Consider the following 12,675-nt stretch of genomic DNA (forward strand, 5'->3'; position numbering starts at 1 on the left):
CCAATGTTCACATTTTGGACAGAGAGGACAGATGGTTTGAAAGAGGAGTGAAAGAGGCCATCTATGTCCACTGTGAGCGACCATCTTTGAACAGAGGCGGTGGTTTACGACACCAACTGTCTGCCATCTATAATCCAGTTTTGAGATCCTCCCCAGACGCCTTAACGCCCACTCACATCCTGGGCCATCTGACCTCAGGAATTCACATGATACGGTGGGGCCAGGTTTCACAATGAGCTCACCTGAAACCCTGGCTGATTGTGACCCACACCCACTTTCACACCTCGGCTCATGTGATTAGGTAGAGGATCATCAGGGGATCATTGTCCCTCTTGGGGGGAAACTCCCACAGGGCTTCTCGGATGAAACATCTTCAAGCCTGTTGCGAAATCGATCAATGTAGAGCAGTGAAACAAACCATGGAGGCCCCAGAAAAGTGCAATCAAAGGGTGAGTTTATTAACACAGGAGAAGAAATTTCAGCATGAGTCTCCTCACAAAAATACACTGGATGCTGGTTTTATAGCACTGAGGATCACACCCCCACGTGCGTCAATTACAGGTCAAAAATACATTGTGTACAGTCATTGTTTACAGACAAGGGTACATCTTGTACATTTTTAATGGCTAGACAGACATAACTTCTCTTTTCTATAACACCTACCAAATAAGGCAATAAACTTCAAGCCCCCAGGGTCTCTGAGGCTGGTCACTGACTCTGGTCATCAGTCACCAAGTAGACTAAAGGGCAACAGGTTACAAAAGAAGCAGAAGACACTTGGGCCTTCGCTCAGGCCTGTCACTAAATTTATGTGTATTGTAAGCATGCATGGAGTCAACCTATGTTCTCCAGTGAAACTTAAGACCCTTTTGGATGGAACATCAACTCCAAATAAGCACAAATATGCAATGTGTATAAAATGATCATAACTAAGCCTGTAAATAAAAAAGGTCAATGTGATGACAAACATCTTCAATGCAATATGAACCCTGTAAGAAATATTACTAATCAAATAATACTGTAAAACATGTTATTAATGCAATTATGATAATGCAGGTTATATGGCAGCAATAAAAGAATTTCTGAATCTCCACAAGCCACTTAAAGAAGTCCAGGCGCTTTTCTTAGACTAGGATGACCTGGATGACTGAGAAGCTTCAGACATGTTTAAACACTCGGTGGCTTTAATGCATGTTACTGGGTTTGACGAGTGTGATCCAGTTGGTGATCTGAAGGGTTCATGCAGGGCTGTTTAACATGTCCTCAACTGCAGCAACTCGAGCTGAGCTAAAACATTTTAGTTTAATGAAGTAAAAATGAAAACTTGTTTAGAGGAAATAGACCAGACAGTTAAAGCTAAATAATGTGTCACTGAATACATAACTGCAGTTTTATTGGAGTGATGAGAGGCGGCTGAGCTGCTCCCGCCTCCTCGGGCAGCGGCGCGCTCCACGTTGCCCAGGTGATCTCCATAGAAACCAACTTTCATGAGAAAATGAAGCAGGCTGAGATGACCTTCTATATTTCAATGATATTTGAATAAGGAGAGGGCGCACCCCCCTGACTGTGACTGAGCACGGTCAGCAGGGACGGAAGCGCCACCTCGTCTTCGACTCTCCACCATCGCCATGACGATCGGGGACCTGCAGGCCCCCCCACCTGCAGGCTCAGACAGATTATAGATGATAACCTCGCAGCTGTTTCATACTCGGGTTTTAAACACTCTGTTTTCTATAAAAGCTGTTTTGGAGGATTTCTTTGAGACTCTGGAAGAAAACATGTTTGATGACGTCTCTGCTTCAGTAGAATCAGCAGCAACAGTGTAAATATGATAAAGATGCAGCTCTGATCTTCCGCCTGCATCACGCTCGAGGTTTTTTTCTTTACCTCCGTCACTCTGTTTGCACCTGAACGTTTAGTGGAAGATGTTTGGTTTGTGTCCTCCACCTCAGTGATTTTTGGATTAAACTCAGAATGTTGAAGTTTGTGTTTCAAGCATGCTTTGTTTTCTGTTCTCATCTTTTTAAACATTAAAGTCTTTAGAGCTGACACTAACAAACTGTACGAGCTGTTTGACCCGTCGATGTGAAAGGATCTTTATAAATAAAGTTTCCTTTGTGCTTCCACAGCAGCTCTGTCTCTGATCTTTACTGCTTCATTTCTCTGTTGTCTTTGTCATCAGTCCAATGACACAAGAATCAGAGGTTTAACAGTGTGTGGCTCCCTCTAGTGGATGTTGTGGAGTATTCTGTTGTCTTTGCTCCAAAGGTTTTTGTACAGAGTTTTGGTGTTTCCTGTCACTGTGGGCTGCAGAGCACAGTAGTACACAGCAGAGTCAGACAGCTGAAGCTTCTGGATCTTCAGAGAAACTGATGTCTTGTTCAGTTCAGCGTCAAATCTGTGTTTTGGGAACTCTTGAGCGTTTTCTGTTCCAGAAGCATCTCGCCGTAAAACATATTTCGGATAGTCGTTCACATCCTGTTTGTACCAGAACAAATATGGAAATGCAGAAGTTGTTTCATATTTGCAGTAAAGTGTAACTGTGTCTCCTTCAGCAGCAATGACATCTCTTTGTTCCTGGATCACTTTGTCTTCTCCTTTACACTCTGAGGAAGAACAGAACATGCAGAGGAAGAGATGGATCAATAAACATGATTGAAGTTATTGAAAAGTTCCACAGTGTAAAATGATGAAATCTCCTCTTTCTGTCCTTGTTGTGAATCGTGTGCAGAGGAAACATGTTGATGTTTGTATCTTACCAAAGAAAAGAGCAGCAAGAATAATCCACAGCCAATGTTCCATCTGTACAACAAGGTTTCAATCAACAGGAGAAACTAGCTGATGTTCAACATTCAGTCTGAGAATTGTTCTCTTCACAGCAGCACTTATTATTGACACAATGGTTGAACACAGTGCAGAAGGAGAGCACCGCCTACTGGATGATGTCGCCCTCTGTCTCCTCTTTGAGCTGGATGTTCACTTCTCTCACTTCCTCTTCCTCCTGGTTCACAGACTGTTAGCAGCATTTGAATCACTGTGAGGAGGGAGGATGGAGCACTTACCGTACATCTCTGTCCTCTGCTGCTGTGGATGGTTGACCCGAGGTATTTAAACTCATCTACCTTCACTTCCTCTGCTCCTTGCAGATTCACCGTCTCTGTCCTCATACATGTCGGCCTCCTCCTGACTCCCTCATGCAGGACCACATCTCCTCTCTCAGCAGCCAATCATCTGCTTTCTCTGATCCACCTTCTCTGAACTTCTCCGTCACCTCCCCTAACCTACAGCAGCTCTTTCCCATATCTTCATCTCCCTCTGTAGTTACTTCCACTCTTCATCCTCAGCTGCCCTCGCTTCCTCCTTCCTAATCCTCTGCACTTCCTGATTCGTTGACTGTCCTCCATCCATCAATCCTCCTCTCTTTTATTTTCTACATTCGTGAGCTCCTTAAATGCTCCTTCACCTTCTCAGCAGCCTCTCTTCATTCATGAGTACATTTCCACCTGTATCCTTAAAGCTGCTGCACACCTGTCCTGTCGTTAGTCCTGCCTGCTCCTTGTTCTTCCTCATTCTCCTCTTTCCTCTGTCCACAGACACACCAAAGACCTTCCACTTTTTTCTGCTCCAATCTCCACTCTGTCCCTCGTCCCACTTACTTCACACTTCCTGTTTTTCTTGTCTTGTTTCCAACCTGTGAGGTGTGCACACTGATAACATTAATCATCTCACAGTCCCCCCCCCCCCCCCCCCTTTGGCCAGCAGTACCACAGTTTCCACGGAGATGGTTGTTTTTATCCTGGGCCAACCATCTTCCTGATGCAACCCTCCCGGTGTATTCAGGCTTGGGATCGGCTGCCTGTGCGCACGAGCTCATTCATTGTTCCGATCGTCTGCAGAGTTCTTTATATTATCATTAAATAACCGTAGCTGCCGGCTTGTTTGAGTAATCTGTAAATGAAGCTGCTGTAACCTCAACAAATCACTCAGTTTAGACCTCACGGTGCAGCGGGGATCCTGCAGACTTGATGACCTGCGGCTAAAATGTGTTTTTCATGCAGCATGAAGGGAGGCGTGCTTGTAGTAAAGCTGGAGTTGTACTGGGAGACTTGATGTGTTTGGACCTGCTGGAGCCAAACACGGAGCAGATGAAGAGCTGTGTGCTGCAGCGTGTTCAGCACCAGCTGTTTGTGCTTCTCCTTCCTGACAAGCTTTTTGTGCAGCGACTGTGGCTTTGCTGTCACTGTGGGCCTCGCAGCACAGCAGCTGTTCCTCCCTCAGCTCAGTGAACAGCGCCCGGCTCTTCATTCTTCATCCACAGCTGTCCTTGGTCAGTCAGCTCAATCTGACTCCTTCTGCACCACCGCTCCCTCCACCCTGCACACAGTCACACACAAACCTTACAGTTTATTCTGGGGGTTAGCAGCAGCGGTGTGTGCAGGTCAGGGGGATGGTGCTGTGCTCACGGTTTTACAGCAGAACGCTGCCAGCAGCTCCTCCTCACGCTCTCCTCTCATGCTTCACATCCATCATCTTTGCACTACAGTCTTCGGCTTTATCACCACCCGCTGGACTGAAGCAGCTGGAAAAGCAGCCGTCGATTGTATTTTCAAATTTGAAACTATGTTTCCTCCCTAATAAAAATGTAGAAGAAGCAGATAAAGTGGTGAGGAAAGCTGTCACCTGGTGCCTGTTTGGGTTTTTTTTGTTCTAGTGACATAAACAAATAAGTGGCTGTTGGTCACCTGTGGGTGGGCCTCTGCTGCCCTCTGCTGGACAGCACTGAACGCGTACACGTGCACTCTGGCACAGTCAAGTCCAAAGAAAATATTAATGCAGGGATTTAAAAAATAAGGCTCAGGAGAAAACATCTGCATTCATGTGCGCGTCATATCACCCAGAATCATGTGGTAAAAGCTCACAATGACTCATTTTCTCTGGAAATACAGAACGATCGTGGCTGTCTGACGGTTTGTGGGTTAAATGAAAACAAAGCAGCAACAACATTAAAGCGTCACCTGCAGATCTGTAACTGGCTCCACATTTACCTGCTACTGTTCGACATCATTAAGTAAACAGTGATTGATGTTTGGTTTAATAAAACGTGTTTGTCTATGAGTCAAATCTGAGAGGTTCCCAGCTGACCTCATCAGCTGATTTATTTTGTACAAAAACTTGAAAACATTTCACGAAGCTAAATGTAATCTTCAGAGTCACAGGAGCTCCGGGTGCACATCACTTCTATCATTTTTCATCCCGCACGGGTCCAGGTGACCTTCCAGGGAAACATGTTTCCTCTGTTAGAAACTGCCACCAAATTAACGTCACACCCACGAGAGTCACAGTCCGCGCCGCACCGGGCTGAATACCCTCTCTCCTGTAAGCATCACACTCGGAGCCAGCTCTGTGCACCGCCAGTGTTCACAGCAGGAAGCTAAACTGTGCTTTACTAAGCCCACCGGAAACGATGTGGCCACAGTTTCTCCACACGTGAAAGAAATGTGCAGGTGAGATGGTGCTACAGGTGAAAACAGGAAATGAGCTCATGGAAGTGTTTTAAAGTCACTTTTTAAACCTATAACTCAGATCAATGTGAGGCTTTTGTCTCCAGCTGATCCTGCGTCAGTTTCCGGTTCCTTCAGGGCGCGGCGCCATTAGCTGTAGGAACAAAGCAGCTCATTGGTCGGCGCGATCAGATGGTCTCCGCTCAGCCAATCGCAGGCTTTGATGTTGCGCTGTGGATGGCCGGGTGGCGTTCAGCAGGAAGCGTCGGTGCTTCGGTTCACGGTGTTTTCATCGCGTCGTTAACGGCACCGGAGACTGAAAATCTGCGCGCACGCGAACCCTGAAGAGGTGCGGAACCGTCACCACCGCGCGAGGCTGACGGAGGAGTGGCCGACCGGACAGCCCACGGGACCAGTTAGCCGCTAGCCGGCGCTCGGTGTCCGTCAGAGAGGTGAGTGCTCCCGGGGCTCAGGCAGCCGAACACAGCGCCTGAGACCCGGGCTGAGCCGCGACCACAGGCCGGCTCCAAAGTTAGCGCAAGAATCAGCTGATTTAGCTTCTTCCGGCTTCTGTAGAAAGCAACACAGTCAAAGACGCAATAACGGAGAAACGGAAGACTCGAGGGAGGTTTCCGGTCGGTTTGGCAGAACATTAACAACTGACATGAAATACACGGAGGTAGGACAGGTGGGTCCATCCAGGTGGGCTTCAGTCTGACAGCTGTCAGTCACAGCTGCTCTCACCTGTCAGGTCCAAATATATCAGAGCGTTTATAGAGCAGGAAGCATTTCTCTCCACCATCATCATCATCATCAAGGCGTCTGTGTTCATGAAGCAGAGCTTTTAGATCCGACATTAGAGTTTATCAGCTGGAGGCCGGACACCAGCTGGAAACAGCCCTCCGGCCTCCACAGGCTCAGATGTCTCATTAACATCTCCGCTGAACGTTTTGACGGGTTATTACAGACACCTACATCCAGCTGCATCTCCTGCGAGTCCTCCCACAGATGAGCTTCATCTCCTCTGTGTTCCTCTGCTATGCATAGCATCCTCTCCACCCACTGCTGCAGAACCAGGACAGCCATCACCTGCTGCAGAGGAGGATGAGAGGAAACGAGAGACGGGAGGGGCCGGGTCGTTTCCAAACAAGAGCGAGGGTCTAAGGTTTACCTCCTGCTGCTGTGACTGTGCTGAGAGGAGTCCTAAAGCCCAGCAGCACCAAGCATACCACACTTAACTACAACTACACCCGAAAACTAGAGCTCGATGTGACAAAGTGTCCAGTTAGCTTAGATGTGAAAGTGAAGACCAGGTGAACTAAAATAAAAACATAGAGGAAACATTCCTAGTTTCTCACAGCTCGGCGGTCGGGGCTGTGATGGATACAGCTCTGTGTTTGTAGTGGAACACCTGCGCTGACCTTCCTCACACGCCCTCTGTAATAATTAAAAATACTTAAACTCACACAGAGTCTGACTATGGTCCGCGTTATCTCGTTACCCTCCCCCTGCGCTGGCTCTGATCCTGTGGTTTATTAGAAAGAGAGTTCTGTGGCCCTGTGGTCACCAGGTTACGTTGTTTACCTTCTGATGTAAAGCTCTTATAGACGGCTGTTGTCAGGATGTGAATACAGTGAAATGTGAGTGAAGGAAACATGTTTTCTTTTTCCCGTGATATTTATGGTCAGGGGTTTCTCAGAGGTCAGAGGTTGTGAGAGGAAAATAAATGATGTAGAAATACTTGACCTTACTCTGCTCGCTCCTCAGCTGCTTCTTCTATGGGCGAGTGAGCGGCAGCAGCCATGAACGCAGAGCCGGACGCGCTGGCCGTGGTCAACCAGCTGAGGGACCTGGCCGCCGACCCCATGAACCGCAGGGCCATCGTCCAGGACCAGGGCTGCCTGCCCGGACTCATCCTGTTCCTGGACCACCCCAACCCTCAGGTGGTCTACTCCGCCCTGCTGGTGAGCTCACAGTCCAGTGGAAACATGTAGACCCTCTCCAATAGAGAGAGGGCGGAGCTTACATGAGGATTTCAGACACCCGGATCAGCTCTCAGCTTGATGTAACACCTGTTGTGTATAAAGATCTGCTCCAGGTGTCTGAACCCACACATGAGAACGAGTTAGAGGCTGCTGGTTTATTTCCAGTCCAAAGTGTGAAGTCGGCGCTGAAACGCCTCAAACAGCAACAGGATCTGATATTAAATTAGACGATATTTGAATAGAGTTTGGTGGGAATGAGGCAGGCAGCTGTGTGAAGCCTTCTCTCTGCTTCAGTTTCTGACTCTTTCCGGGTGTCCTTCCAGGCGATCCGTTACCTGGCAGAATGTCGAGCCAACCGGGAGAAGCTGAGGGCGGAGCTGGGGATGATGCTGAGCCTCCAGAACGTCATGCAGAAGTGAGTCTGAGTCTCTGCAAGCACAGTAACAAAGTTCAGACTGTGACTTCCTGTTAGCTGTGAGCTCTAAAAGAACAAGTTTAAAAGAGAATAAAAAAGGAATGTCGTGAGTCGCTGCTGATCATGGCGGTTTATCTCGTCGATATCAGTGACGTGCACGTAGAGACCACCTGTTCACCCGCTCGTACCTGCAGCGCTGTCAGCAGAGCGCTGACACTCCTGCTGCTGGGAAAACGAGTTTCCACAGCTCTGCTCTTTCCATCCAGGTCGACCACGCCCGGAGAGACGAAGCTGCTGGCGTCTGAGATCTACGAGCTCCTGCAGGCGTCCGGCAGCGCCGACTCCGAACCGGCCGAGGAGCCCGTCAGCAGCCGCCGTAAAGCCCAGTTCTTCCTGGGCTCGAGCAACAAGAGAGCCAAGACCGTCGTCCTCCACATCGACGGCCTGGACGACTCGGTCAGCGCGCCTTTCACTCAGTATTGATTCCCTTGGCATGGCGTGGGCGGTGGGAGGAGTCATAAGCGTTTTGTTTTGTGACCCTGCAGAGTCGGAGGAGTATGTGTGAGGAGGCGCTGCTGAAGATCAAAGGAGTGATCAGCTTCACCTTCCAGATGGCCGTGAAGAGGTGCATCGTCCGCATCCGCTCGGACCTGAAGGCCGAGGTCAGACCAGACCACGCCCCCTCGTGGTTCTCGCTGTATAATCACATGATCACAGCTTCCTCCTGAGATCTGCTTTTGTTCCTTTGTTGAAGCTTTAATGAGTAATTTTCTGTGAATCAGCTGCTGAAATGTGAGTTTCGATGTTCTGCTCGTATGTGAATAACTGACGGTGTTTTTGTGTTCAGGCTCTGGCGTCTGCGATCGCCGCCACCGAGGTGATGAAGGCGCTGCAGGTGGTGAAAGGAGAAAACGGAGACGAGGTCAGTTTCCCTCTCAGCTCGTTCGCACGTCACGCTCGTTCCCATCGCGCCTCACAGCCATCAACCGCAGCTTTGTCATTCGCTCTGTGTGACGTTGCACCTAAAAACACCAGAGGAGAAGGTGGAGGAGTACTCTCAGCTGTGGGGTTTGAAGAGCTGAGACACTGTGAAACCAGCAGGGGGCAGCAGAGACAAACTCACACCTGGTCGTTAGAAATGTGCTCGCTCAGCCGTCTGTCAGCGGCTGTAACGCCGGCTGCTCACAGTGGGCGTGGTTAAACATGCATCACGTTACAGTTTTATATTAGATGGAAACCATGGCTTCGTTTTTTGTTAACCTTTAATCAAGTTGGGAGGTCACTGTGGAGTGCCCACTCACACAGTAACACCCAGTTTAGACCCACTGTGTGCCTCCCACAGGTGGAGCACAGGGGTGCTTACTGGGAGTTTCTGTGAACTGGGATTACTACGCCCGGCTGATAACACCATCAAAGTGGGATCAGTGGGAGTGGATGTAGCTCGTGTTTGTGAGCGCGGCAAGATGACGGGCACGAATTCACTGACATTCAGGAAGACACCCAAAAACCAAGGGGCGGGGTCATGCTTAAAGAACAGGTGTGCAGCCTATCGCAGCGCGTCTAACGTGTGCCTTCCTGTCTGTGTGTGCAGGTCCTGATCCCGTTCCCGGAGGACGGCTCTGTGGAGGTGGAGCAGAACGTGGACCTGCCGGACTATCTGCCGGAGGAGGAGAGCCCATCTCAGGAGCCCGACAAGGCGGTGAGCCGAGTGGGATCGGGGCAGGATGGAACCAGCTGGCTCGGAGCCGCCGCCAACTTCCTGTCACGCTCCTTCTACTGGTGACCCGGTGGAAGGGCCGGCGCGGCCCCGCCTCCCACCGTCGGACCTCCCTCCTCATCTCAGAACCGAAACTCACAGCTGCCAAATCAGGATGTTCAGCTGGAGAGACGACGCCGAGTGTGAAATGTTGCCGTGGAAACTGTTTCCTCCTGGGGTCCCACGCTCAGTCTGACCTGCACGTGGCGACGTCCTCTCTGTGAACCAGTCCTTGTGTTACAAACCAAAATGTCTTAACTGACAAGAAGTGAACAAACACCGAGTCAGAACAAACGAGACTCCGCCTCCTTTAAACTGTTTATTATTTATTCGACTGTTTGACGTGTTGGAAGGACGAGCGGCGTCGGCCGCGCCTTTCAGTTTCTCTGATCACAAACTTCCTGCTGCTTCCGTTCACGCCTCAGAGAAACTTCGACAAACACGAGCGAGAGAAGAAGAGCTGGTTAAACGCCGCGCTGGGCCGATATCAGAGGGTAAAAGCTCAGTTCCGGTTTTAGGCGGATGGTTTCTGCTGAGCGGAGCGTTTCCTGTAATGTCTGAGTGCGGCCTCCTGACGTGAGCCGCGTGTCGGGGGTCAGAGGTGAACGGTTAGACTGTTTCGCTCATGTGTGGCAGTTTCATGTGTTACTGTGAGGAAGGACATAACCTCCTGTGCTCCCACAGCTCAGTCTGTTTACTCACAGCAGCTTAGATTAGTCAGGTCTTAACTTTGTGCCGCGTGTTGGGGGCACGGAGCAGGTTATGGCCTCTGTCTTCGTTAGTGTGAGGAGCAGCCGGCCGGTTTGACGCTCTGCTGCAGAGGCGTTTACTGACCTGCAGGGTTAGAAGCACAGTTTGGAGCTTTGGGTGTTTGCACAGGTAAAAAGTGAAACTGCTGCTCCATCAGTCAGCCCTCGGGGTTTCCACGGGAACCGTCACATACCTTGGCTAACTTCAGGTATAAAACTGACCGGGAGAAGCTGAGGGCCTCGTGTCTGGGACACGAGGCAGGAGTTTGTATTCACGAGTCAGTTATGTTCCTGCTTTCCACTATTGTGCAAGTTCCACTGACCAATCACGTTTGACCTTTGGTCCACATGGTGGAAAAACATCTGGAAAGCAGCGCTGTCATGTGAAAATAATTCATCTTTGTTTTTAAATGTGTTCAAACTGATGAACAGGAGGTGCTGGCCTGATGATTCCAGACTGCTGGTGTGTTGCTGTTGGCGTGGATCTCTGTTTTAGAGCGAGTCTCTGTGTGTGTGAGCGATGCTGAGAGGGCGGCACCGCCATGCGCCCGCTGCCGTCACGTTTAATAGAGAGTGTCTGTTTAAAAGCTGCAGGGCGATCAGAGAAACTGAAAGGTCACAGGTTTGATTGCCGACTACTGTCGTGTTTATGGAGACATGTTACCTGCTTTTATTTCACTTCGGAGACCAAAGGGTTGGCGGGAATCATCTTCTTGTCTTTTTTTTATTAAACATGGTTTAATCTGAGGCTGCTGAGAATAAACGGCGTGTGTGTGTTAAACTGTGGACCACGCCGGGAACAGAAGCACGATCCAGTGATGTGACCGCTGACGTGTGAGAAGACGGCACGGCGTGCCGGCTGGGAGAGCTAAGAGTCCGCAGTGTTCCGATTTTCCCCGAGCTGCAGTTCAAACGCTCGCTCCGAGCTTCAGGTCGAGGAGCTTTAACGCGCTCGTTGAAGCTTAAAGAATAAAAGCACATTCAATTGGTGGAGTGAAATTTGCAGAACCTTTGACAGTCTGACATCATTTCCTGTTTTCCCTGAACGCTCGCTCACGCTGCGGTTTCTCCTGAGCAGCCAATCAGAAGCTTCAGTGTTGATATTTCAGAGTGAAACAAACCGATTTGATTGGCAGTGGAAGTGACCTTTGACCTCCATGTACAGATTTCTGCTGTTGTCTTATTGTCTGTGTTAATCGTCTACCTGCCAGGTGTGCTCACAGCTCCACCCACAGAACGCGCGGTCCAATCACATTCAGAGTAGTCTGTTGAATCCAAACGCAGCGTCGGCTGAATGTAAGACAGCAGGTTAAATCAATGATGTCATTGGCGTTTCCATGGAAACGCTGTATAAAACCGGAAACCGGCTGTATAAAAACTGTTCTCCACCCCGTGCGCCCTGTTCTCCACCCCTTGCGTCCTGTTCTCCACCCCGTGCGCCCTGTTCTCCCCCCTTGCGTCCTGTTCTCCCCCCTTGCGTCCTGTTCTCCCCCCCTTGCGTCCTGTTCTCCCCCCTTGCGTCCTGTTCTCCACCCCGTGCGCCCTGTTCTCCACCCCGTGCGCCCTGTTCTCCCCCCTTGCGTCCTGTTCTCCCCCCTTGCGTCCTGTTCTCCCCCCTTGCGTCCTGTTCTCCACCCCGTGCGCCCTGTTCTCCCCCCTTGCGCCCTGTTCTCCACCCGTGCGCCCTGTTCTCCACCCGTGCGAGCTCTGCTCTTGTTTCCTCTGCTCAGGTCAAAGTGTGAAGTTTCACATGTATCAGAAATAAAATCTTTTCTTTGATATTGTGTTGACGTCATGTTTTTATGTTTTCTTCCCTGAAACCAGCCGACACTCGTGCGTTTTCATCATCATGCGTGTTGCCGTAGAAACGGTCTGTATGGTAACTCCTGAATAAAGTGTGGTGAAGCTTCAGCCTCCAGCTCGCTCTTTGATGATGTTTCAGATTCGTTGTGTTGTGACTCAGCCCTGCTCACACAAAAACACACACAAGCCTCAAATGCAACAAACACAGTGATAAATATTTAAACAGATAAAGTATGATCGCACTGAAACGTTTTGTTGGCAGATTGGTGTAATAATGGCGAGAGTGGCAGCTGCTTCGTGCCGTTCAGCAGTCTGATGGCGGTTGGAAAGAAGCTCCCTGTGAGAGCAGGCCGTGGTCGGGCTCTCAACAGATGGCGCTGTGGCCCCACTAGTCCTCTCGGCGACCTCACCGCTCTCCCCTTGGCACACACACAGATGCTGCTCGTCAGCACTGTCAGTGGTGCGT

General features: G+C 49.8%; 1 protein-coding gene, 1 long non-coding RNA gene and 1 gene segment (V, D, J or C); 1 reads left to right on the plus strand and 2 right to left on the minus strand.

Annotated features, from left to right (window-relative positions):
- Nucleotides 1-2,218: 2,218 nt before the first annotated feature.
- On the minus strand, nucleotides 2,219-3,006 carry LOC112842802 (T cell receptor alpha variable 38-2/delta variable 8-like). The segment is given in 2 exon segments: nucleotides 2,219-2,606; nucleotides 2,760-3,006. Coding segments are annotated over 2 exon segments (423 nt in total).
- A 1,294-nt stretch (nucleotides 3,007-4,300) lies between these two features.
- On the minus strand, nucleotides 4,301-5,193 carry LOC109195462 (uncharacterized). Its single transcript, XR_003214857.1, has 2 exons — nucleotides 4,743-5,193; nucleotides 4,301-4,631 (listed from the first exon to the last, which is right to left on the minus strand). It is a non-coding gene; the product is annotated as an uncharacterized LOC109195462 (long non-coding RNA).
- Nucleotides 5,194-5,383: 190 nt separating this feature from the next.
- Nucleotides 5,384-12,317, plus strand: LOC100711618 (armadillo repeat-containing protein 1). Of its 2 annotated transcripts, none has more exons than XM_003458122.5 (7): nucleotides 5,384-5,504; nucleotides 7,269-7,465; nucleotides 7,810-7,901; nucleotides 8,168-8,357; nucleotides 8,447-8,563; nucleotides 8,749-8,823; nucleotides 9,493-12,317. In XM_003458122.5, the coding sequence occupies exons 2-7, from the start codon at nucleotides 7,304-7,306 to the stop codon at nucleotides 9,682-9,684; spliced, it is 828 nt and encodes a 275-aa protein (XP_003458170.1). In that variant the 5' UTR covers nucleotides 5,384-5,504; nucleotides 7,269-7,303; the 3' UTR covers nucleotides 9,685-12,317. The 2 variants fall into 2 exon arrangements, with proteins under 2 accessions (XP_003458170.1, XP_005476900.1); XM_005476843.4 differs by lacking the exon at nucleotides 5,384-5,504 and adding an exon at nucleotides 5,659-5,953.
- The last annotated feature ends 358 nt before the right edge of the window (nucleotides 12,318-12,675 follow it).

Source organism: Oreochromis niloticus, linkage group LG18 (assembly GCF_001858045.2).
Source record: "Oreochromis niloticus isolate F11D_XX linkage group LG18, O_niloticus_UMD_NMBU, whole genome shotgun sequence".
In the NCBI taxonomy this organism is placed as follows: Eukaryota; Metazoa; Chordata; class Actinopteri; order Cichliformes; family Cichlidae; genus Oreochromis; species Oreochromis niloticus.

Excerpts from the sequence above, each read along its gene's own strand:
- LOC100711618 (XM_003458122.5), top strand. The coding sequence starts at position 7,304 with ATGAACGCAGAGCCGGACGCGCTGGCCGTGGTCAACCAGCTGAGGGAC. Across the intron at positions 7,902-8,167 it reads CTCCAGAACGTCATGCAGAA|GTCGACCACGCCCGGAGAGA; the intron begins GTGAGTCTGAGT and ends CTTTCCATCCAG. Across the intron at positions 8,564-8,748 it reads GCTCGGACCTGAAGGCCGAG|GCTCTGGCGTCTGCGATCGC; the intron begins GTCAGACCAGAC and ends TTTTGTGTTCAG.